Source organism: Camelus bactrianus, chromosome 4, assembly GCF_048773025.1.
Source record: "Camelus bactrianus isolate YW-2024 breed Bactrian camel chromosome 4, ASM4877302v1, whole genome shotgun sequence".
NCBI classification, from domain to species: Eukaryota; Metazoa; Chordata; class Mammalia; order Artiodactyla; family Camelidae; genus Camelus; species Camelus bactrianus.
In genome coordinates this window covers 51,116,440-51,143,294 of record NC_133542.1, presented here as the reverse complement: position 1 = coordinate 51,143,294, position 26,855 = coordinate 51,116,440, and the positions used below count along the sequence as shown (strand labels likewise).

The following is a 26,855-nucleotide window of genomic DNA, read 5'->3' as shown; positions in this document are numbered from 1 at the left end:
AAGCTGAATGCAAAGGAGGGTGGTGCTCTTACAGATCTGCCCAATCTAGTCTGCCTGGGATAAGGGGATGCATGGCTCCTGATAAGCACCACAGCATGCAGGGAGCAGTCCTCTCCTTCCTCCCTGATGGTCTCAGGACAATGACATACATTCAAACTCCAATCCCTAGAATTGTGCAGCACTGGAAACTGGTATCTTCAACCACAATAACCTCGCCAATGGACAGCAGAACTGGCACCTCAAAATTTTTTTCTTATCATTTTTTATTTTATTTTTAAAAATCTTTTCTTTGGTTGGGGGGGGGTGGTAAACTAGGTTTATTTATTTATTTATTTTAATGTAGGTACTGGAGATTGAGCCCAGGACCTCATGCATGCTAAGCATGTGCTCTACCACTGAGCTATATACCCTTCTCTCCCCTCAAATTTTTTTTAAGAAAGAAGAGAAAAAAATAATTTTTGGAACATAAAGCCTCTGTATTTCTCAAGAGCTCTAGTAATCAGCTCCTAAAACAATTTTATGGACTTAGCTAGAGAGGAAGCCATGTGCTCTTAGATCTGCAAAGTTATATATGGTATTGAAGCAGTATGAAATGGCACTTTTAATTTTGCAAGGACATTGAAACATTAGAGTCCCTCTCTCACACAGAGTTTGGTGCTCCTTTGCCTCCCAGCTCCTGTTCTGTATTCTCTCCTTTAGGCAGATTCATGGCTGAGAGAAAGAATAAGATGTCAGTGAGATAGCGATGGCTCTCCACTAAATAGTAATGGCTGGCAAACTGGGCCCTTCTGGCTGTGTGAAAGGGTGAGACAAGCCACTGCTGCAGTCCCCAGTTTCACTCCACTCAGGGTATTTATTTGTTTATTCTGGAGGCTTCACCAAGAAGACCCCAGTGCTCAGAGTTGGCCGCACTCTAGCCTGGAGAGAAGTTATCGTTAGGAAAGCAGGCACAGATGAAGATACTGAGTCTGAAAAGAAGCAAATTATCTAGGGAAATACAGCTAGCAAGTGGCAGAGTCAAGACTAGGACCAGGTCTCTAGAATCCAGCCACTGCTGCAGGCTAGTCTAAAAACTGTAACAGGAAAGTAGGTCCTTGATGTTCAAAGAACAGTCCATGTTCTTCCAGCAGCATCCGTGTTCCAGGCAGCACCCATCCCAGAATCCGCATTTTAACAAGCTCACCGGGTGACTCACTGATTGAGGTGAAATTGGAATATAGAGCTTTCACTAGTGCCCCCTCCTGTCTGTATCTGGGCGTCTTTCTCCACTTTTGGCCCAGGCACGGCCTATACTCTTAGCCACCACTCCAAACAGCCAAAGTCCTCAAGTTACCTCCTGCCATCCTAGAGCTTTGACCTGCAGGGCACAGCCCTGGAGTCACCTGTAAAGACAGGTTTCTGTGTTAAACCTGTTCCTGCCCTCTCCCATCAAAACTCCCCTGGGCTGAGTCCTGCTCACTTAGGGCCCTGATTCCTAAGGTGACCGTATTCTAATAATGAATCCCTATTAAAATATTAATTTCTTTTAGTATGTTTACATATGACTGGTGGTGTATATGTTATTAAATGAATGCTCAAAAAGACAGCATGATTTTATCATGGGAGAAACAATTGGAAGCCTTGCCAACTATGAGGATAATTAAGCTAGTCTTGAAGCTCCTTATACCTGCATCACACCTGGCCACTTCCTCACCAGTGACTCAGGGCCCCAAGGGAGTCTGTGAGCTAATCACTTCTTGCCTTTCTATGCAATAGAGACCTGTCGTAGCTAACTTCACTTGCAATTCAAAATCATGAGTAGTCACTTAAGGATACCACTGAGGTGGACCTAAGGAATTACTAGTTAGAAAAACTGAACCCCAGTGTTCTATTGTTCTTGCTACCACAAATATTTGCAGAGTACTGGTAAATGATAACTTGATATTTAGTTTCCAAGGTACATTTTGCTACTGTGAGAGTAAAACTTTGGAGAAACGTCTTGCAGCTTGACGGTTATTTTATTGCCAGGATTCTGTTAAGGTTCCTTATCCTCAGCTTCTAGGAGAAAAATTCACATCCCCAGCCCTTTGTGAAGCTTCTCACAGCCTTGGAACTGGGAGATGTTTTTCATTTTGGTAGAAGTTAAACATAGGCCTCATTGTAACTTAAATCCTATACCCCTGGAAAAGGGGATGCTTTTGAATTGGCCTTTTCATTTCCTGGAAGAGTAGAAAGAGGAAGCAATAGTCAGCGGGACCAAGAAGGGAATTTGACCTACTTAATATGTGTCCATGTGTGGCTCCAACAAAGCCATCAAAGAGTTACTTCCTGCCCAGTGATGAATCTTAGAGGTGTCTAGGGGTTTCCTTCTCTTTTAGACTTTTGATGGGCCCTAGCCATGCTCTTCTCTGAGTTTAGAAGCTACTCCTCTGTATTGAATTCCAACAGCCTCATTTTTGGCTCTAAGAGAGGAATGAGTGAAGCCAGATGAAATAAAGAGGAGTTGTTCCCTTTGCCCAGTTGTTTGGTCAGCCCTGAGGGTCAGAAAGCCTTTATTAAATGGATTGTATGTCCTATACCTTTCCAAAAAGAACTTGAGGTGGTTAAAAGCGGGAGTCATTGTATACGCCTTAAACAGTCCCTTTGAAACTCCTCCTTCCTTCCTCCCTTTCTAAGTGGGAGCTCAGCCAATGCTGACAGCCTTCCTCTGGACCATCTCTGTGCCTATATTCAAAAAAAGGGGAGAACACATAAAGGAGGCACAAGGCGTCTGTTAGCATCTTGAGCCCATCCCTCAGTTGACTCACTGATCCAGTCCAGAAACACCTGCTTTAAATGATTATTGCCTGATGGGAGTGAAACATGGATCTCTGGAGATATATTAAAAAATCAGATCAACAAATGTCTATTATATATGCTTCCCCTTCCATTTATTGAACACCAGACTATGGACTTTGAAGAGATCTTAACTCCCTTTTCCCCAGAAGAGCTAGATATCCTATTTGCATTTCCTTAATATGTACTCCTCAAGATGAAATAATGCTTGATCTCGGAAGACTATGATAGTGATGGTGACAGAAAGAAATCAGAATGTTCAAACACTGATTAATGAGGCACCCCGACCCTGGCTCTGACACTTAAGTGGCTCTGTAACATGGATCAAGTTACTTTGACTCTGAGTCTCAATTTCTTCTTCTGTTAAAATGGGATAATAACACCCACCTGACAGTCATTATGTGGGGTAAAATGTACGGAGAACAGTAAATACAATGCCTACACAAAGAAGTCGTTTAGTTAATGTGAGAGAAATGAACCTTCTCTATTCACCTTCCCATTCAATTCACAGTCACTCTGGCTTTGTTGTTGGATTTAGAAGTAGTGAAAGAAACTGGCAGATGAACCCACAGGCAAGATGTCACGTTCTCTTATAAGAGTGTCTGTTTCTTCTGGTCTGTTCTCTGCAGGTCAGTGAGATGTCAGCAGCTACCCAGCCGATGCTGCCCTTACTCTCCAGGTTTCTGCTCCCTAAACAAAAGCTAGCTGTTAACCTTAGTGTTTTGAGTCTATTAATAGATCATTTTTTTCACTTTTCTTCTCTTGGTCTTAAATATAGGAATGATCCAGTGAAACTAGATGCCTTTATCATGGACAAAGCCCTCCTGGATTATGAAGTGTCAGTAGATGCTGACTGCAAACTTCTCACCGTGGGGAAGCCATTTGCCATAGAAGGTATTAATCAGTCATTCTTGATTCACTTTCTCTTGAGATGTGCTGAGTGTACCAACTTAGCAAGTCAGAAATGCCAGCGTCAGAGGCAAAGAGTTATTTTTCTTCCCTTGTTTTTGTTTTCAACTCACAAGCACTTAGCTATTCAGTTGCTCAAGTTAAGTATTTAATGTTCACCTACTCCACATATTTTTATCCAATTGTTAGAAAAACAACAACCAAAAACATCATCGTTATTACCCAAATGATGTTGCTTTAGGTATCTGGGAGTGGTGACACAGTGTAATAAGTGGGGAGTCTGGTTTTAATTTGATCTGTATTTTCTAATGGCAAAATCCTGTTAATGAAGCTGATGCTAAAGCTAGAATGATTGTGTTTGACAGCTGGAATTGATTTAGTCCAATCTACTTGTTTTTATCCACAAGAAAACACACAGACATTATATCACTTTCTCATAATCACACAATTAAATGATAATACTGGAATTAGAATCCAAATTTCATGTTCCTTAAATAAATGTTTTTCCGTTAGTTGGAAAATAAGTGGGGGAAAAAAATCAACTTCTGTAGTTTAGTAACCTCTAAGAGTCCTAAGCAAAGCCTTGTTTGGGACCTCAGGTTTCCGTCTCTCCCCACTGGCAGTAAATTTTTGCTTCCAACTTGTTCAACCAATCAATCAAACTTCAGGACCAAAGAAAGATTGCTTTGTCAGTAGCTCCTTTCATTCTGGACAACAGTTGATATATGGAGCTGATAGTTTGAATCAGCAAATTTCACATCTCCCAATTCCCAGCTTCCCTCCTCTGACAATACATGCTGCTTCTCAAGACAGCCATGCTCACTTGTCAGAAAACACTTTGACTTGAAGCAATCCTGTGACGGAGCCCAAGTCCTATTTCCAGAAAACTGTACTTTCCTGTATGTTAACTAGTATATAAAGACTATTCTTGTTTCAATTTTCCAACCACAGTTGGTCTCTGTCTCCCTGAGCACATCAGCAAATTTTTTACTTCAGTCTTCATTTTTGTGATGATTGAGAACGTAGCCACTGATGCTGTTTCTCTGAGCCTTCTCCTAAGAGAAATCAATCTCCGGTCCAAGCAAAGTGACCTCCACCTGAACCAGGAATAGAACTCAGGAAGAGAGAGATTTAGTGGTAGTGATCTTCTATTAAGACTACAGTCTGACGTAGAAAACAAACTTATGGTTACCAGAGAGGGGAAGGGGGTGGGAAGGGATAAATTTGGGAGTTCGAGATTTGCAGATACTAACTACTATATATAAAATAGATAAGCAACAAGTTTATACTGTACAGCACAGGGAACTATATTCAATATCTTGTAGTAACCTATAATGAAAAAGAATATGAAAACAAATATATATATGTACATGTATGACTGAACTATTATGTTGTACACCAGAAATTGACACATTGTAAACTTACTACACTTCAATTATACATATATATGAATAAAAGACTGCAGTCTGAGACTCCAAGGCAGAAAAAGAAAAGCAAAGAAAAAGAAAAACTAGAAAAACAAAGAGCATTCATTATATAACCTCATTTTAATGTAACCATGGAAAAATTCTCATTTTTGGTGGCATCTGGGGATATGGAAGGGGTGTTACTTTTTTTTTTCTGTCCTAGATTCACTGGGTAATTGAGGTGCCTTTTGCCATTAGCAGCTGTTAACAATAAATCATTTGTAGTGGGCAAAAGAATGAGGGACTCTATTTTCCACCTCTGTCTTCAGGAGGCAAACCCTAGCTTGTCAAAAACCAGTGGTGAAATGGCTTGTTTGCCTCTGCTAGACCCCAGTGCCAGATGCCACACAATTAACTCCCCACTGGTTTCCTGTTTACATTTCCATCTGTGCTCCTGAGACTTAGTGTCTTGCAGTCCCTAACATCTCCAGACACCACATTGTTTTCAAAGGGCATAAATACAAAGTGGCGCATGGAAGCGCTCTCACTGCAAGAGAGCCGAAAGACTACAGAGTTGAACAGAGAGAACATTCTCATCGTTGTTGGCCTATTCTAAAGAAAAAAAAAATTTGCTGGTTTATTCTGGGTGAGGTGCAAATCAGAAAATTTAATTTAATACTGCCTCCATGAACAAGTTTGCAACCTAAAAACAGAACTTGGTAAAACACAAAAGGAGAATACTTATAAGTTACAAACATGATAGAGATACTAGTAAAAATTTTGACTGCTACTTAAAAATAAAAATTAACCTCATAGATTTTTAGGGAATATTTCTCTCTTTATGAAATTTTTAAAAATATTATATGCTTTCCTTTAACAACATTTAGATTTTTGAACTTACAAAAGTGTGGACTTTATTATTAATGAATTAGACTGTAAGCATAAAAATACCATAAAAGTGATTTATGAACAATTTTTACTCATTTAGCTTACAGGAACATTTCATGTCTATCTGTATCCTTTGACAGGGTTTAGTACAATGCAAGGCATATAACAGTGATGTAATAAATGATGTATTGCCTATTATATAACTCATTTGAAACAAGTACCTAATTCACTTACTAAAATTCACTCACTAGTGTAGATAATCAAAAAGCACCCTTAAAGCCTGCATGCACTTTCTTAAGTGCTTAAATGACTTTGGAAACTTAGGAGGGAAACCTAAATCCATTGATTCCTTCGTGCTGAATGTACATTCAGTCTATATAGTATTGACATTACACCAACTCAGTGTGACTACTGAACATCCCTCCGAAGTGCACCATTCTGCGTTTCTTTACGGCTTAAACGGTAAAGGGGAGGCAAATGAGACTGTAATCCACACTGAATTTGAAGCCTTTTCATGAGTCCTCAGTGCAGTAAACCAAAACTATCATGAATTCAAGAGCATGTGGAAAGTCTTGGTCATAATAAATACTATATTACCAGGGACACAAAGACATATTGTATGCTCTGGTGAAAAAGAAAATGTTGAGATAAATGATTATATATCCCAAATGTATGCACTGGAGTTAGCAGACAGTAAAGGTTAAATGAGAAGAAAGAGTAATGAAACTGCACAGTCATGATTTGTGACCTTTTTGAGTTTGTTCTTTAACTTGCTTTCCACTTATTATTTAATACAGTGATTGGAGCACTAACTCTGGAGTCTGAGTGCTTGGGTTAGAATAGAGTTTCTGTTACTAACTGTGCTACACTGGGCAAGTCACTACCTTTAGGTTCCTCATCTGCATAATGGGTTTATGAGTAGTACATCTATGACAGAGTTGTGAAGATGAAGTAAAGTAATACATGTAAAGCATATGCAAGCACACAGTAAGTGCCCAATAAATTATTATTATTCAGTATATTGAATTAATAGATTAAGACCAATTCACCAAAAAATTATTCCAGGGTGGATAGCCTTCATATATCTCAGCACACACTTCTCTCTCCACTTTGATATGCTGGGGGTAAGGGAAACCCATTTTTAAAGTCATTTTTATGATTGGGACTATTCCAGTATGTTCTCAACCATTGCCCCAGAGTAACTAAATATGGTATTCCAAGGGCAGATCACAAGACTGAATTACTCTTTCTTCCCGAAGGCTTTTTAACCCAATCTAAGATCTTATTTTCAAGATATCTGTTTTTCAACCACATTTCAGGATGCTTCTTGTAGTCTATGAATTTCTAACTATACATTTTCTAGCCAAAATATATTTCCACCACTCCTAGCTGAGTAAAGCTGATTTATCCACAGGGAAAAGATCAGGATTCTATTCTGAAAATTGTTCTCTTGGGCTATTAAGCTGTATCCAATTTCCAGGGTGCCTGAAGCCTTCATCTTTAGGGTTGAAGGATTTCATTTTGCTTCATCCATCAGCCACAAAATAGTCAACCTCATCTTTACTGCAAAGCCACACTTCTAATGATAATGAAAGCAACTTGGGCTGCTAAGTTGAATCAGCCATTTAAAAGTAAGAATTCTTTGACCAATGAACACAGTCAAATTTGAAAAGCAACTGATAAAGAGGACAGAAATGAAACCTTCAAGTTTTACTATTTTGTATTTCTGAGTAAAAATGATTATATGTCTTTTAACAAATACCTCTTCTAATTACCACATAACTTTTTTGTTCTATTTCTCCCCTTGTTCCATATGCATAGTTTGTTTTAATTAGCTAATAATTATTAATTCCAATAATTATTAAAATATCAATATTTAATATATGTATTAAAACAGAAAATCTAAAAGGATGGTAATCTATTTTTAGTGGTCAATTACAAATTAACCTTGACATGATGGAGTGGAGTGATTTAATATTTATTATTTCCTATGCAGTGATTTTTGATAAATGACTCTGCAACTTCAGCATAGCTTTTTCCCTTAGGGAATTTTAATACTTTTGTGATAGTGCCAAAATTCTATTTTTAGAATATGTAAATTTATCATAAGTATTAATTTCAGATTTTTAAACCTTTTTGTGTATTTTTGTCTCATCTATGCAAAATAACCACTATCAAGAATCAAAGACTCCTTCCTCATCCTCACACCTGGTACCAGTCTCTCTCTCCTCTGAACTCCACAGTTTTATTCACCCTCCTCTTTGCATCCTAGTCGTTGTATCTTACGTTCATTGAGTTTATGACTCACCTATCTTTTTTTCTCAGGTGAAGTTCTGTAACATCCTACTATGCTGTGTAGTTACTTATGTCTGCCTCACCTCCCCGTGCCACCATGAGCTTTGTATAGATAGACTCAGTGTCTAATTTAACTTCGTAACCTCCTCAACACTTGGCGGAGTGTCTGGGACAGAACAGCATTCACATATTTTTGGAGTGCAATGAATGCTTAGCAAATGAGAAACAAAAACAGTTCTGCCATGATTATGCTAACCATGGCTGGAATTAATGGCTTTAAGAGAATTTTTAAGAGAAACAATATAGTCAGGGAGGGTCTTTGCTAGTTAATTTCCTCCTCTATGTATAATCATATAACCAGTTGGAGCTGTGCTTAACACTATATTTACATAACTTATTAACATGTTTATAAACAAAGTCTGCATATGATGTGTCTGCTGAAAACAAACCACCAGTTTAGGCGATTGTGGTTTTTTACTGCATCACCTGGTTTGGGGAGATTGCATCAATATGACTGTAGTGACAGGGCCTGTTTGAAGGGGAGGAATCGGTCAAGTATTCCTTTGCCTTGGTCACATGCTTTAATGGATGAAGTGGAAAGAACATGGGTTTTAGACTCAACCAGACCTAATTTCAGTTGCTAGCTTTGCCAACTATGAGCTGTGTGACCTTGGGCCATTTACTTATTCAATCCTTAAGTCTCTAAAAACACATATTCTGCACGGGTTCTTATAGGGGTTAGATACATGTGGAATGGTATCTGGCACACAGTAGGGCTCAGTATGTTGTAGTTCTCATTACTAGAACCCCAGAGAGATTTAACTGAACGGTATACCACAATCCAGTACACAATCTTAGACTAGTGAGTGATCTACAAAATGGGGTAAGGTAATAAACATAAAAAGTTCACTATAAGCAGTACTCTGTGTCTAGTAAGCCCTCCATAAGCATTAGAAATTGAAATTGTTGAAGAATTATTGCCTGGAGGGGAGAAAAGGAATAATATTCAGCAAACCAGCCTAATTATTCTGACCATCAACCACATACCCACCAGATAGTTCCACATCCTCCTGCTGCGTTTGTATATGTCCCAGTTCTCCTCCCTCAAGTGCTTATCTCAATTGTAATGAAATAATTGTTACGTGGTGCATTGTTTAACATCCATCTCCCTAAGAGCATCTGTACTCCAAGACAGCAGGGACCGAATTTCCCTTGCTCACCACTAAATCCCAGCCACTTAACACAGTGCCTGTTGACTCAGTAGATGTTTGTTGAGTGAATGACTGAGTGAATGAACAAATGTGTGAGTTAGTTGGTCAGTGGCTGTTATTATGCACATGACTAGTATTGTGCCTGACATGTAAATAGCTACTGAATGGATGTCTGTGCAACTGAATTGTCAATGGCATTCATAATATTAAAAGTTTCTAAAGAAAACCAGTTGCTTTCTTATACTTACCCATTATCTTTTTAAAGTGTTGTTTAATGGTAACATCAGCAGAACAGGCTGCCCCGTGTAAAGTCTTTTATTGTCAGTCTTTCCTTTCAAACCAGAACTACTAGGCACAAAACAGGCACTCAAAATAGCTCTTTGAATGGAAAATTCTAGTCACGCTCTTGACATTGTCATCATTTCCTTGACTCACCATTGTTAAGGAACAAACAAAATTATCAGGGGAAAAAAATAACACACAGCTCTTTAAAATGCAAAATTTTTTTGGTATTATTTATTTCCTCTCTATTAGTTATCTTAAGCCTCATTTTTTATAAAAAGGATTTGCATATCTTTAATTAAAACAAAAACAACAACTAGTTATCTTTGGATATAAATTGTGAGATGGAATCATTATACCAACTATTTGTTTCCATGAAATATCTTTGGATTTTTGACAGCCTTTTAGTCTTTATATGTGAAAAAAGGAACTAGCTATGTTTTCAGTTTCTCTTCCTCAGTCACCTTGAGGGCAGGGGCAGTACATCCTTTTTTGACTATGCTATCCAATAGCTAAAGACAAATGTGACTAGTTAATTAGTTCTTTCACATGGTTCATCAAAGAAATCAGCAGTGAATTAACAGTTTGGAAGGCAAGTAAAGCCCCACACCAAGTGAGGATACAGAGTCCAAGCCAATTAATCAGACTGATAACAAAGTACATCTTCTTCTTCCTCCTCCTTCATCCTTTCCCCTGCCTCGCATACCTTGAATAAGCATTGTCCTAGATATTTGGTTTATCATGTCCTTGATTTTTTTCTCACATACTTTTAGCACATACATAGGAATTCCTAAAATTATACTGTTTTGTTTTTGAATGTTTTTACATTCACACAGTGGATTCACACTGTAATCTTCTGGGACTGATCTCTTTTCACTCAGTATTACTAAGCGTCATCCATGTCACTGCGTGCAGTTCTACTTCATACATTTCACACTGTGTAAAATCCCAATTGTGTAAATACCTCGCAACTTATTTACCCATTCTCTTGTCAAAGAACATTTGAGTTGTTTCCAATTTTTGCTGTTAAGAACAATGCCTCGAAGAACATTCTTGTACAAATCTCCTGGTGTGGTTGTGGAGGAGTTCTTTAGGAATGTACTTAGAATTGCTCGTCTTTGAGCATATAAAGCTTCAACTATACAAAGTAATAAACTGTTTTCCAGAATGGGTACATCAATTTGCTTCCCCACAAGCAGTGTATAAGTGATCGTATTGATCTATATTTGCTCCAACACTTGGTATTATCACACTTTTTTTTTTGACAAGTTTTGTTGATGTTTTAGTTCTCATGCAATATTGTACATTCACATGGTCTCATTCTGTTATTAAAAAATAAATTCTTCAATTTAAAAAAAGTATACTTCAATCTAAAAGATAATAAAACAGAAAATAAATAAATAAAAGTACAAGAAGGTCATGCATGGCTGATAACAAGAGTATGTCATAAACCAGGGATTATAATTAATCTAATTTTGTGTACTTAGGATGCAGAGGAGGGGTTCTGGGAGAGGTGGATAGGGAATCCTAGCCCTGGTAAAGACCTCAAAGATGGCTTCTGAGAAGTATCTTGAAGGGAAGGGCAGAAGGCCTTGGGATACAGTGTGCCCCTAGTACACCATACACAGCTCATTCCTCTCCTTTCCAGACCCATCTCTTTTACTCAGTGAGACAGCGAATCCAAAGTCATCATACCTTGGACATTTCTGAGTCCTCTGAAGGAAAGCTGATGAAAGCTCACCATGCCCTTGTTACCAGGTCTGACGGCAACATCGCACAAGCGTGGTGGCAACATCTCAGAAAACTGTCAGGTGAAAAACTCATCTAAGATTTTATTTTCTTCTAGGATATGGCATTGGTCTCCCTCCCAGCTCTCCCCTGACCTCCAATATATCCGAGCTGATCAGTCAATACAAGTCACATGGGTTTATGGACGTGCTGCATGACAAGTGGTACAAGGTGGTTCCCTGCGGGAAGAGAAGTTTCGCTGTCACTGAGGTAAGAAAACACTGCTGTGATGTCGATGCTTTGTATAGCTTTACCTTGAAGAACATGGCGAAATGCTATCCTATGTCTTGTGGTCAGTAATCCAGGTGTTTACATCTCCTGGGACTCACCATGATGTTTGGATTACTCCTACCTTCACTTGAAGCATACCTGTTCTATAGGAATCTCCAGTAAGACGAATCTGTCTTAGATTTAACTGTGATGCTGTTTTTGATGAGTAAATGTCTGAATTTCTGCTCTTTCCCTATATACTATACCCACAAGTGCAGAAGAAATGTTGTTCTGAACTACAACAGCAGTCTCTGAGATTGACGTTAACAGTGTTTGGTTTAAATAATTGCTGGTCATGATGTGGGCTGCAGGATATCCTGAAGATCTAATCAAAACCAACTTCCCAGAGGTCCAGGGATGAGTCCTTTGTGGGTTTAGAGAAATAGATATTACCTTATAACTGGTAATTCTTAGATTACAAATCCTAGATTTTTCACAATGAAAGCAACCCTTCTTTTACAGTTGGGAAACTAATATCCAGAGATCCTAAGTGATTTGCCCAAGGCACACAGATAGTCAGAACCTCCATCTTTCTACTGCAGTTCTCTGCCTTTGTGATGTAATTAGAAAGAAACCTGCAAAGTGAGCCAGAAAATTAGATGATTAAGACAGGAGACTAAAAGGTGTAACAAGAACCACAGGCTCCAGTATTTAAAAGAGAAGCCAAATAAAGCAGTACAAGGTCGGCCTGACATTTAAAAAAAAAAATCTAAACCCAGCAATATTGGCTTCAAATAGCCTCTATTTGCCAACAACTTTCAAGTTTGTATTATTTCACCACAGACTTGTCTTCTGAGCTCCAGAACCATACATCTACCTTTCTATGTGACATCTCCACTTGAATATCTTACAGGCATCTCACATTTGCCTTGTCAAAACTGAACCCTTGATCTTCTCTCCTAAGTCTGCATTTCCTCCTGTGCTTCACATCTTGGGTCATGGCACCTCTGTCCATCAAGTTACTCATCCCAGAAACTGGCAGGGATCCTCACTGCCTCCCACATCTCACCTTCTGCATCCATCAGCAAGCCAGATCTTTTCCTTCTGTAAAACATGTCTCAAATATGCCCACTTATTGTCATCTCCACTGTTACCGCTCTAGTCTAAGCCATCATCCCTCACCTTGGACCACTGCAGAAGTCCCCTAACTGGTCTCTCTGTTTTCATGCCTGCCTTTCTCCAATTTGTTTTCCACATGGCAGATCACTATCCTACGTTAGAAGCCTGCGATGGCTTCCCGTGTTAATTAGGGCACAATCTGAAATGCTGAACGTGGCCTACAGTGCCCTGTGGAACTTGACCTTGCCTGTTTCTTCATCTTCATCTCATGTCACTTTCGTCCTGGCTCCTTACACCCCCACGACAATGGGCATTTCCGATGGAGATACACCAGTGGCTCTCCTGCCTTGAGCACATGCTATTGCATTCCCCTTCCCAGATCCTTCCCCTGACGTTTACCCAGTTAATGCCTTCTCATTAGAAACTCCCAGCTGAAATCTCCCATCTTCAGAACCTTTCCCTAGTCCCTGATGCAATCTGAATCATATCTTCCTTTATAATCTCATCTTATATCTCATTGAGAAGATGGTCACTGAGCCAAGATTTAAAGGAAGCAGAGAGGAAAATGAGGAATTAGGGAGGTAGCATGCTGTTTCTTACCATGTGACAAAAACTGTATTATGGACATTAACTCATTAGTTCTCACTACAACCCTGTAAGGCAAGCATTTTTATCTTTATTTGAAGATATTTCCATGGCTTTTCCTAAAAAAAAATAAATAAAATTGGGCTTACGCTAGTGAGCTGAATTAGTTCAGCCAAGAAAATAAACCACCCAATTGCTTAAATTGTGCAAAGCAATAATTGTTTGGCATTTCCTACCATTCGTTGTGACCATAGTTAACTCAAGCCAAAATCTCCAAGTGATTCAAAGTTGACAGTAAGACATTACACAAGACGAAATCAGCCTCCCACTCATGTCACCAAAGCCAGCAATACGGAACGATTTGCACCTCCCACATCACAAGCACACCTGTAGGCTGTGCCATTTCAGAAGACCATCAAACCAAGACATCAGCTGGAGGGACCGTCTGGCTCCCAAGGGCAAGTGTGAGGGTGCAGGGCTCTTCAGACTCAACTAACTCCACCTAGGTACGCAGAGGGGAACATACCTTTGGAGACTAACAACCACTAACAAAAATAAATTTATTCCAGTGTGAAATATCTAACACACAGCACGATAAATGTGAAGCCGTACATTTTGGCACTTGCATCCTGGCTCGACTAATTGACAACTGAATGACTTAACTGCTCTTAAGTCTGAGTTTCTTCATCCATGAATGGATATGATAAAAACTCCCTTATCATTTTGTTCTGAAAATAAGAGATTATTTATGGAAAGACCTAGCCAAAAAAAAAAAAAACTGGCACAGTAAATAGTAAATAATACTATTATAGTATATAGCATTAATACTTCCTCTCCCTGTGTTGGAGACAGTTCTTGTTTGAACCCCACAGCCCATGTGATAGAAAACGTGTTACTTGGCCATTCTGAGCCTCAGTGCCTGCAAATTGGGCATGATAACATCTACTCTGTAGGACTGTGATGAAGATGAAGTCAGGTATGGTAACCAAATTTGATAACCACAAGGTCACTTACATTCTTAAAGATGTTGAGGTTTCAACATAACTGTTCCAGGGCTGTATGGATTTATCAGGAATTTCAAACAAAACCAAATTAAGTGTGGGTAAAAAAGAACAGATTTTGAAAAACAAGCAGATACTCAGCAAAAGCCATAAACTGCTCAGATGATGCATGCAAAATACTCCACATTTTTTTTTCAAGCGTGCTTTTTAATGGGCCATATTTAGAGGAGAGGCATTTGGGAAATTCTGCATGTAGTGAGCTGGAAGCAGTTGGATAAGAGGGTGATATCAAGATCACATTATGATTGTTAAAACAATCCCGGACGCACTTTCTAGGTCGGCTGGATTTGGAAGCATGAGAGAGGTGGGAATAAAAATGGAAGAGAGGTGTACCCTTAATCGGAACTTCAGAGACAAAAATGTAGGAAGATTTGATAGCATTTGTATGTGTAGAGATAAGAGGCCACCCCCGGCCTTGGAGGATGTTGTGAACACATGTGGAGCTGTTGTTTCTCAGGGATGGTGGTCTGCACCACAGCGTAGTCTGGTCTGTGCGATAACAAACTGCTTTACAGTGATGCTCACCTGTGTGCATTTAGACAGTGGTGCACATCCTTGTGCGCTGACTAGCACTTTTGTCTTGAACAACCTAAGACAGAATTGCAGGACGTCACCCTCACAGAACCCAAAGGTACGATGTAATTAAATGAAATTAGTCCTAAATGAAACTTGGCTGAGCTTGGTCTCCTCCGTGAAGTCCCTCCACCTGCCCGACTTCCCTTCGCTCGATCCCTGAGTCTCCAGTAATGCTTTTTGGTGGCGGTGGTGGTGGTTTTTGTTTGTTTGTTTAAGCTTTCTCCCAGGAAAGGTCAGAAGAAGGAAGCATGCTTGTCAGTGCTTTGCTTGCCATCCCTTTTGCCTCAAATGTCATACATTTGACATTTGTACGGCTGGGCTGTTAGTGTAGAGAAACTGGGACTGGATTTGAAATCAGACAAGCAGTATTTGAAGCCTGTCTCTCCCATCCACTTGCCTTGGGAAAATCGCTAACCCGCCTCAGTCTCGGCTTCTTCATCTGTTCAGTGGCTTCTTGTGAGGAGTTAATAAAATGGCAGTTTAATGAACATATTCCTCCTCCTTCATTCCCTGCCCTGGGGGTGGGGGGGGTGTGGGTGCCGAGCACAGTACAGAAGAAACAGGTATGCTCTGGAGGCTGCCTCTCCCGACAGGTGCTCTTGAGGAAGCCCATTTCCAGGTACAGTCCTAGTCTATGTATGCTGCCACAAAGTAATTAAACACCCTTTCACTCCAAGAAAAAGACTCATTTGGCTAATGAATGATATGCAGGCACCTGGTAACATGACATGAAAGATGCTTTTTTCTACCCATTTCTCATAGTTGGACATTAATATTTAGTCCTCTGTGAGAACACTGATCTATTCACCTCCCATCTCTTGGCAAGCCCAGAGCTGTCTGGCTGCAGCCCCTCTGGAGGATAAACTCATTTTTTTTTTCAGTTCTAGGGCTTTATCTGCTCCCCAGAGTCACCTAGGAAATTTCAGGTCCAATTCTGCAGACCAGACTGCTGCAGCTTTCAGAGAGGAATTTTACGTCGACCTCAGGTGCTTCTTCACCATCCTCCTAGCACAACTGTGCCTCTGCCCACAGTAGACTCATTGTTGGTACATTCCGTGGGGAAAACCTATGGCAAGCTTTAAATTTCCTTCAGTTTCCTTTGACTCAGCAAGAAACTGTAATTTTTTTTTCAATCACTTACTAGTTCCAGGACAACAGTTTTGTGAAATCTGTTATTTGCAAGCCAGGAAGAGGAAGGCAGCAGATCACAGCTTAGCAAACTCCCCCAATTCTTCAAGGAATTATTAAGATATATGATGGTACCTCTTTTTGAAAGTCTCCTTTAAATAATGGGTTGAATAGTGCACGTGTTAGCCAACTGGGAATAGTAAAGAAGGAAGAGGAAGCAGTTTGGGCTGGGAATGGATAGCACACTCAAACAGTCTGGGGAGAGCTTTCAGGAAACTATTTGCAGGGGTATGGATTAAGGAAACCAACAGAAACAGTGCAGTCTCCCGGGTCAGGTAAGGTGAGGGAGCAATTACCACCCCTTAGCTCAAAGGAAAAAAGGATAGATCCACCCCTAGAACCCAAGGAGGCACAGGAAACAGCACTCTAACAAGACCCGTAGCCTTTGGTTGTGACCTGGCTAAGAGAAACCCAGGAGTAAATACCTGACCTTAGTCTCCTGCCGCCCTCCCATCTTCAGCCACTGCCTTAGGTCAAGGAAGCCTGTCAGTGTGGTCCATAGGGGACCTCCCCAGGGCACAAAGTGGGATGGGGAGAGGTGGAGAGTGGACCTGGAAGGTCAAAGGAATGTCCAGCACAGCCCCTCATGGAAGGTGAATGTGGGGATAGGGCCAGCCAAGGAAGAGTGCCTGCAGCCTGACCATCTAGAATGTGCAGTGTCTGCACCTGCAGGCAGAGGTCCATCCTGCAGGGAGATCATGCCCTACACTGATCAGGAAGGAGAGAGGACAACCAAGTCACTGGAATGACCTTGGTCTCGAGAGTCAGACCACCCTTGTTCTACCATTACTGTAAGGAGACAGCTTTATGTCCTTAGGAAAATTACTGAATCTTTCTGAGCCTCAGCTGAATCCATTTCTTGCAAGGTTTTCTGCCTCTGAACCCATGGGTCTCCTTGCGTTGTTACTGAGGGCTTAGGGAAACAAATATGCACTAAGCAAGAGGTCTAACATTGCAGTGAAGAGAGTGCTATCTCAGGAATCCAGAGACCTCACTTACATGGGGTAGGGAAAAGGAGAAGTAAATTTGGGAACAGTGTAAAAATAAACCATTATGCTTTTCCGTGTTTTTTAATTATTAAGGAAAGTACACATTAGGAAATTGCCCCATTTCATCCATCCATGACCTCACCTTCAACTTGACCCTCACCCTGCCCCTGAATTTACTCAGTCCTTAACCTCACCCCATTACTAACCCCAACGTGACTTTTAATTCACTCTTGATCTTATCCATCCTTGGCATCCCCATTCCTGAACATCATCCAATAAGGGATGGGGCCACAGGGCAGGGATGGAGTGAAGATGTTTGTGAAGCTCACTATTAGGTAAATTTTTTAAGCTGAAGTTTAAATGGTTTGTCTTTAGCACTGTAGAGGTGCAAATGTAAAAATAACCACGGTGTCAAAATATGCACTTGTAAAAGGCACGAACCCGAGGTACTTAACCTCTCTAAGTTTCCTCCTCTGCACAATGGAGAGGATGATATTTGACAATTGGGCTTGGTGTAAGGAACAGAGAGAATGTGCATTAGTGTCTGATGTGTGGTCGGTGCTGAGAGGATGGTTGTTATCATATTCGTCCTGACTCTGCCATGAACCGAGTGACCTTCAGCAAATCACTAAGTTCTGATAAACCTGTTTCCTGCCCTTCAGACTGAACTGTGCAGCATGCCTGGCTTAGAGAATGCTGTGGTTCTCAAGCAGGTGCATTTAGAGGGATCCTGATCTAACTATCTTAAGACCTGGACCCTGGGACACAGAGGAGACTGGTGAACTGACTGACCTCCAGTGTGGGCTCTCCATCCCTGACCACTGCCCCTGACCACTGAAACGTACATCTAGTGTGAAACTTACCGATATTTGTTCACTGAGAAGATGGAGCTTTCTCATGGCAGATCCATCCTTCCCCCTGTTAATTTTTTGTGAGGAGGAAGAATGAGGTAGTTAACCATACACTGAAAGCCAAATAGATCACACAAGCCACGTCAAGAAGCCTGTCAGTTTTCTCTGTTTATCTTTAAAGACCCAAATGGAATGGTATGTGGGTGGGGGACGGGTGGGTTTTAATGCAGTCTTTTCTGCTTTTGACAACTAGGTCACCTCTCAACAGCCTCCTGCCCCTCTCATCCCTGTTCCTTCCTTTTTCAATTTAAAATGTCCCCGTCTGCTATTCAACCTGATGAAAGTTATGGGGAGGCAAGGAGAGTTAATGACTGTAGATTGCTTTAAATTGAAAACCTGTGTTAAGTCAGGAACCACCTTGACAGTTGAGTGCTTCCCTTGGAATAGCCTAGGTAATTAAGTTTAATATTTAAGCCACGCATAAGGTCAGGTGGAACCTATCCAGGTAGAGCTTTCTGGAAACCTGAAGAAACACAAAGCTGTACGTGTGTCCTTTTATGATGTGGAGTGGAACTGTGCATGAGGAAAGGGAGGCCAGGCTCAGAAAGGCATCACCTTCTTCTACTCCACTACCAGAATAGATTCATCCATCCATCCATCCATCCATCCATCCATTCATTCATTTATCCGTCAGCAAAATATATTGAGCCCCTGTGTGCCAGCCCCACACCAAGTACAACCGATGCAGAGATGAATACAGAGCTCACAGGCAGCTCATCGTGGACCCCTAGACCACGCCTCACAGGGACAGCAGCAGGAGAAGATGCAAGGTGGAATGGTGACACGGGCAAGCCCATGGTTCACTCATGGAAGAACAGAGGGAATCAGAGAAGGGTTTCTGGAGGAGGGAACCCCCTGTGGAGGGAAGAGCCCTCCGGTCACAGCATGAGCAAGATACCGAGGCATGAAATTATAAGCAATGCAGTTTGGCCCCACCCTCCAGAGACACCACACCCAACCATGCTGGACCGACAGGACTCCATGTACTTTTAGGGGTGCCCTCCTCAGGGATTATAGAATTAGAGGTGGCCACCCTCCCTGGCCCACTTGTTATGCAGCCACAGCCCAGACCTGGGAGTAAATTATAGGCTTTTGTTCCTGTGTTCTGCCTTGTAGCCCCCTGTTACCTCTGTGAAGGTGACCACATCCTTTCTAGTCTCTGTGTGGAAGGCAGTCTGGAAAAACAGAATTTCAGCTCTGGAAGTGGACATAACCAGGGTTTGGCTCCCAGTTCCATCGCTGTGTCTATGCCAGCCGTGAAACTTCTAAAACTTCACATCCTCACCCCCAAACTGGGGGTAATAAGAGTGTGCTTGTAAGCAGTAAAATATATTCATTGAGATAGTTTATGGAGAACACCTGGCTTAACAAATGTTCCTTCCCCCTTCCCAGAGTATAGAGCTATGCACACAGAAGAAAAAATATTTGGTAAATAATAAACACATGCAAGAAGTTACAGAAATTACTCCTGGACCCATCTCCAAAAGAAGCAGAAGCATCTTATTATTCCAACATAAACGTCCTTTTATTTATTACTTACATGTTATAGAATGGAAGGCTTTCTTGGGAACAACTTGAAAAATACATGATTCTGGAATTTTCTATCTTTCAATGTGCTGGATTAATCAGCTTTTACAGTATCATGTTATTCCTTTTTTCCAACTCAGCTCCTAGGTTTGAGTGGGAAAATATGGAAGTGGCTTATAGAAACCATTAGCCTGCACTTAAAGAAACAGTAACTATTTTCTTTAAATATGGTCAATGATATTTCAAAGTCAGGGTGCTGGGTGGACAGGTTAGAGACCTGCAGTTCTCTAATCTTGTTTTCTCCTTACCCCGTATCAGTCACAAAACTAGGGCTGCTTCTCTGTTGCTCTTTGGTTACTATAAATGACAGAACTTTAAATTCTGATAGTGAAAATTAATTCCAGCAATTGCCCCCCTTCACCCTTGCTAATGACCAAATAAACAGATCTCCTGGAATAAGGGGCTCCTCTTTTATATACGGGAGATGCTTGGGCATTAGTTATACCCCGGACCATGTACTGTTAATAGTCCTTGCTTTTCCCCTGGTGGAATTCAGTGAACTCATGAATATTTATGAACATTATTTGCTGTGCAACTAAAAGGTGTAAACAGTGCTCAAAATGATTAAGACTATTGTAAGAGACAGTCTTCCTCCCACTTTTTCAGATTTCCATACCCTTAAATCTGTGGGGAAATCACATGAAACGGGACTCCTTCCTAATTGTTCCCAGTGCTAAGTAGTACCTCCAGGCTCTGAAGATTCTGGCTTGGAAAAAGACAAAGCGTGGAAACGTATAAACATTGCCATCTAGTGGCTATGATGTGCAGTGTCACAAAATACCAGAAAGCCATCTTTTTAATTTCTCACAGATGGTGTTAACCAAGTCTAACAATGTGAGCAATGGCCCAGACATTTCCTCTGAAGACAGTTGTTCCCATGAGTCTATAGGATTTGGTGCGGCACATGATAAGAAGCCAGCATCGTCGGGGGCGGGGATGGGGGAGCCCTGGAGCCCTGGCAGGGTGCCCATCTCATCACGCAGTAGGGATGATTTCCTACAACATCCAAGCCAGGGCTGGTCAGCCAGGAAAGCTAGTGCTGGAGTCTCATCTTTGCCTCCTCCCTCTATCCTTCTGTCCAAGGAGACTTCAGGCCTAAACAGGTTGAAGTCCTAAGGAACTGATCCCCCTGGTACCTTAGAATAGGGCCTGGTGTGGAATTAGGGTCATTTCAGATGGGATTAGTTAAGCTGAGATGCAGTCATGCTGTCGTAGAGGGGGTCCAACATGACTGGTGTCACTATACGAAGACAACTAGCACGCAAAGACAGAGACACAGGGAAACACCACGTGACCACGAAGGTAGAGGGTGGATTTATGCAACGGCAGGCCAAGGAACATAGAAGGTTGCCGGCAAATGAGCAGAAGCTAGGAATAAGCAAGGAAGGATTCCTCTGCAGGTTTCAGAGGGAACATGGCCCTACCGACATCCTGATTTCAAATTTCTAGACTCCAAAACTGGGAGATGATAAATTTCTGTTTAAACACCACCCTGTTTGTGGTACTTTGTTATGGCAGCTCAGCAAACCAAAACACCTCATCTTTAATGTCTAGGGACTCTCCGCCTAGCTCAGACTCTTATATTCCAGACAAACATGCGTAGTCATCATTCTTTGCTAGCTGCTACCAACTGCCAGCCTCTTCCCCTGCTCAGTTCATGTTTCACAATGCCAGGTTGATCTTTTTAGGTCATTCTGATTAGGTCACTCTTCTGGGCTTTCTCTAGAAACCAAATGTCTTAACCAAACGTTCAGAATTCTCCTTGGTCTGGTTTTCTTCAGCTCACCTTCGGATACTTTTACTCCTGTACCTCAGCCGCATTAAACCAGCTGCTGGTATCTCCGCCCACTCCCTTTCCCACGTCTATGATTATAGTACTGGTCCTGCTCATCTTCATCAGGATAGGACACTACTTCTTGGAGGAGGGCGGGTAGTCCTCCTTCATGTGTTCCCAGCAAGAATTCTAGGAAGTTCTCAGCAATTTCTCAGTTCTCCGAATTCTTACAGCTCTTTGTCCTTCCTTCCCTGATGACATCTTTCATTTTCCATCTTATGCTAAAATTAATCACAACTCTCTAATGCCTCAGTTCACTCAGCAGTCGGTAAGCTCTCTGAGTAGGGACTATCTCTGGATGCCCTCAATGCTTCCTATGTCAAAACAGAGTTGGATAAATGATGCCCTCTACAGGAATGATTGATACACGTTGCCCTTTCTTCAGTGTCTAAGGCATGGAGAGACCAGCTCTTCACTTCAATTAATACCACGCTCTCCCTTGACCTCCCTGTTTTGTCCACACTGACCCTTAAGTTTGTCCCACTTGATATGTTCCTTCTGCCCCAGTCCCTCTGCACATGGACTTCTTTCTTCTTGGACCTCTCATCCCTGCCCAAAACATCCAGTAGCTTCTCCTTGAAATTTCTTTCAGCTCAATCATCACTTCCTCAAGAGAGGTTTTGTTCATCTTTCTGACTAGATCAGATTCCTGTTGTGTTACTTCTGATCCATAACACTCAACACAGGTTCACCTGCACGTTTGGGGGCATGTTAGTTTAGTGAATGTGCATCTTCCCTGCAAATGGCAAAGTCCATGAGGACAGAGACAGCCTTAGGTCACTATTGTATGCTTCTCATACTGTAGATGCTCAGTAAATATTTGTGCAGAAAACAAATGAATAGTTGAGTATATCTGAATGTCTATATATGCAAACAGTCTATTAGAATTTTCTAGGCAAGCCTCCATTAGGCAATAATAATAACATCTACCATATCTGGACCTATGTCCTAGGCACTGAGTCTAATACTTTATGCATTCTATCTCATTTAATCCTAAAAATGATGCTGTAAGTTAGCAGTCATATCCTTGTTTTACAGATAAGCAGATGATGACTCAGATAAGTAACTCTGTCCAAGATTTCACAGTCGTTAAACAGAAACATTATGACTGAAAACGGTATAATCCAAAGCTCATATTAAACGCCATCCCAGAACTACAAAAGAAAATCAAGCATATTACTCTTGATCCTTTTGAATATACATGATAAAGAGACAGAGCAAATAGTGCTACATCCTAAAAGCCAGACCGCTTACTAAACTAGATTTCTCAACGGACTGTCTTTGTTTGTTTTGCCTTGTTTTGTTTTGTTTTTGTTCTTTTTTTTATTGAAGTATAGTCAGCTTACAATGTTGTGTCAATTTCTGGTATACAGCATAACGTTTCAGTCATACGTATGAACACATATGTTCATTTTCATATTCCTTTTCATTATAGGCTACTACAAGATACTGAGCATAGTTCCCTGTGTTATACAGTAGGACCTCGTTGTTTATCTGTTTTATATATAATAGTATCTACAAATCTCAGTCTCCCAATTTATCCTTTCCCACCCCTTTCCCCCCTGGTGACAATAAGTTTGTTTTCTATGTTTGTGAATCTGTTTATATTTTGTAAATAAGTTCATTTGTCTTTTTTTTCGATTCCACATATGACTGAAATCATATGATATTTTTCTTTCTTTCTGGCTTACTTCACTTAGAATGACAATCTCCAGGTCCATCCATATTGCTGCAAATGGCATTATTTTATTCTTTTTTATGGCTGAGTAGTACTCATTGTGTGTGTGTGTGTGTGTGTGTGTGTGTGTATCACGGCTTCTTTATCCAGTCATCTGCAAGGGACTGTGTCTTGTTCACCACAGAAAATCCCATTACCTGGCACAAGGCCTGCAAATGAGCATCAAGAGTCCTTGAGTGCAGTTCATGCAGTGATTCCGCGTATCTTAAGCGCAGACTCCTGTCAGACACTGTGCTGGGGATACTGTGGTGAGGAATGCAGTTGCGGCCCCGCCCCCTTGGAGTTTCCTTTCCAACACAAAAAGGAAAAGCGAGGATGTGAGAAGATAAAATAATAGTAAGAGAGATAAGGGTTAAAGTGCTGAGAGAAGGAAGAAAGGGGGTATCCCCTTGCTTAGCCTCTTTACAGCACCTCCCCAGCTCCCCTCTCTCCTCCCTGTCTTCCGGTCTCCCCCCCCCCTCAGCTCCCCTCTCCCGCCCCTCCTCTCACATCTCTCCACTCGTCCCCCGACTGCCCCGCCTGGCTCCCAGAGCCGCCTATTTTCTCGACAGGTCGTGGGGGTCCCGCGAGCCCTCCCCACCCGGCCCCCGACCCCTCCAGGCAGCGCAACGGTCCCTTTTCCAGCCCCGCGCGCGCCCACCGTCCCTGCTCCCTCCTCCTACCCTGTGAGCTGGCTCCGCAATGGGAAATGAGACCAGTTACCCGGTGGAGATGTGCTCCCACTTTGACCAAGATGAAATTAAACAGCTGAGCAAGCGGTTTAAGAAGCTGGACTTGGACAAATCGGGCACCCTGAGCGTGGAGGAGTTCATGTCCCTGCCCGAGCTGCAGGAGAACCCGTTGGTGCAGCGAGTGATCGACATCTTCGACACTGACGGCAACGGAGAGGTGGACTTCAGGGAGTTCATCCTGGGGACCTCCCAGTTCAGTGTCAGGGGAGAAGAGGAGCAGAAGCTGAGGTTTGCTTTCAACATCTACGACATGGACAAAGACGGCTACATTTCCAACGGGGAGCTCTTCCAGGTGCTGAAGATGATGGTGGGGGACAACCTGGAAGACTGGCAGTTGCAGCAGCTCGTGGACAAAACCATCATCGCGGTGGACAAGGACGGCGACGGCAAAATATCCTTCCAGGAATTCAGTGCTGTGGTCGGAGGCCTGGAAGTCCACAAGAAGTTGGCGGCAATTTTTTGAGCTTTCCTAAGAGCTCCACCCAACAACTTTTTCTTTCTTCTCTGTCTCTTCAAAGATCAGCTCAAGAGGCCCAGCAGCTGTCTCTCTGACCTGCTGGGAAGTATTTCTCCTTGTGAAGCAACATTTTCTAACACCAACCTCGACTACGGCAGTTATTAATTCTTCCGCTGTCAGTGATTCAGGGTAATGGTATCACCCTGAGTCCTGACTAGGGGAGAACATGAAGGGAGTGTGGGGGAAAGAAACGGAAATGAATTTTATGAACATCTTTGTCTTTGTTTTGATTCAGAGACTAAACTATAAAGAGTTAAGAACTTTTAAAGTTCAAAAATAAGAAAATGTACATCTTTTCCTTTACTTCTCATATCTTTATATATGGAAAAAAATTGCACGATTCAAATCAGGTGTTAGGTGAACTGTTTCCATTTACTTGTGGTGTTCAGGTGTCTTTTGACAGGTTGTTAACTGCTAATTGTAGCAACAGGGATGACTATATTTCTCTTGGCTGAGCATCTTTTAATCACCTCTCTCTAGGCAACAAACACCCATCTTTCCTTTTCTAAAACCAAAGCCCAATCCCCCTGGTGCATCCAGAAATCTCTGAGCATGTCTTGGGGGTTAGGAATCCTGTCAGGCTCCTCCTGTTTCATTGCTCCAGCTCCTGAACAGAAAATGTTCAGGACAGAAACTCAGGGCTCTTGTAAGAAATACAAAGCCGGGACTAAATGCCCAACCTAACTCTCGGTCTCCGTGGAGGTGCATTTTCAGAATTGGCTGCCCACTCCAGTATTAAATTTCGTTAAGGGGGCTTCCACTCAAACAGGGCAGAGAACTTCCAGGAAAGTTCTCTCACCTCCAATACTCAGCCCCACTCCAGTTGGACAGAATGGGACAGATTCAGAATCATCTTTCCAATAGGCAGAGGCGGTGAAGATTCTAGCTGCAGTGGAGTCTCCCCTGGATGCTGAAGTGCTGTTGCTCCTGGTACTCAAGAGGTGCAGAGATGGACAGGCACCTCTCTGCAGCAAAGGTGGATGCTGTCTTCACTGGCAAAGCTTAGTTTTGAAAGTCAGACCTGGACCTGGCAGGGCAGCTGAGAGCTTTCTCATCCTGGGAAGCCTTTTCCCTAATGTAACAGTCATCCCAGAGTCCCTCACACCCTAAAAAAACCTGCAGCCAAGCTGTATGCTGGAGCCTGTTCACACTGGGCGAGAGCCAAAGCATGCACATCCCTCCCCAGCTCCACATACAGCGACGTCATGTCGATAGCTTGAAATCAGCAGTGGTGGGAGTAGTGCATCATGGAAAAGAGCAAAAACAGAGTTGTTTTGGTTTTGTTTGTTTTGGAGAGCCAGTGTACCAGTAATTACACTGATGCCTGCACCCTAGATGTTACCAGTTCTTTGAGGTCCCACTTACTACTGTCAGTTCCCAGAGAACAGGCTTTCCTCAGCGGAGCTGGGACAGGACTGGTCCCAACGTCTGCCACTTCCCACCGGGCCTGTTTCTCACAGTGGATCAGTCCCAGTAGAGAAGGTGCTTAAGGCTTTCAGAATACCAGGACAAGACGTGCCCTCCCTACATGTACTTAGCCAAAGGACAAAACCCAGGTGATTTTTCTCAGGACAAGTAAGATTCGTTTCAAGATTTATTATCCTTATATTTTGAAGAGGCTGGTAGCTAATCTTGTCTCTACCCCCTCAAAAAAAAAGTAGGACAAGTAAATTCACAAATTTAATTACAGTCAGAGCACCCATCTACCACGGCACTCTGCCATACTTTTTATTTGATAAATTACTTATGAACCACAAAGAATAGGTAGCCCTGCCCCTTTATTTCCTGTGGAGTCCTAAAAAAAAATGGATTAATGTAAATGCTCCCAACCCTGTAGCAATAAGAGTTATACCCCATTTGAGGGTAGCAGTTCAGAGATTCAGATACACCTGGATTTGGATTCAGTTACAGCTGGGTTTTTATCACAGTCTGTGATATTATCTGTGTGAGCATGAGCAAGTTACTTAACCTCTCTGTGTCATTTCTCCTTATTAAAATGAGGGTCCATCCTGCAGTTATCTTGAGGATTCAAAAAGATAAAACGTGTAAGTTCTAGAGCAAACATGTTCACTCTACTAAGGTCCTTCCCTTCCCCTCTTCCTTCTGTTTCATTAGGTGAATATATAAGGGAGACAGGAGGCCTGTTGGTTCCTTTTGAACCCTTACTTAGTTCTTAGCCACATCTGCTCTCAAGTTAACAGACTGCTTGTGTGATC

At 41.8% G+C, this 26,855-nt stretch overlaps 2 protein-coding genes across 3 annotated transcripts in view; both read left to right on the top strand.

Moving 5' to 3' along the window:
- Positions 1 to 26,855, top strand: part of GRIN3A (glutamate ionotropic receptor NMDA type subunit 3A) — a 147,641-nt gene that overhangs the window by 101,014 nt on the left and 19,772 nt on the right. For both annotated transcript variants that reach the window (XM_074361922.1, XM_010952959.3), the window contains exons 5-6: positions 3,593 to 3,708; positions 11,652 to 11,803. In XM_074361922.1, the coding sequence (XP_074218023.1) occupies positions 3,593 to 3,708; positions 11,652 to 11,803 (268 nt within the window). The remainder of the gene's footprint in view (positions 1 to 3,592; positions 3,709 to 11,651; positions 11,804 to 26,855) is intronic.
- Positions 22,768 to 24,826, top strand: PPP3R2 (protein phosphatase 3 regulatory subunit B, beta). Its single transcript, XM_074361429.1, has one exon. It carries the CDS (start codon positions 24,073 to 24,075, stop codon positions 24,583 to 24,585), a length of 513 nt encoding a protein of 170 aa, XP_074217530.1. The 5' UTR covers positions 22,768 to 24,072; the 3' UTR covers positions 24,586 to 24,826.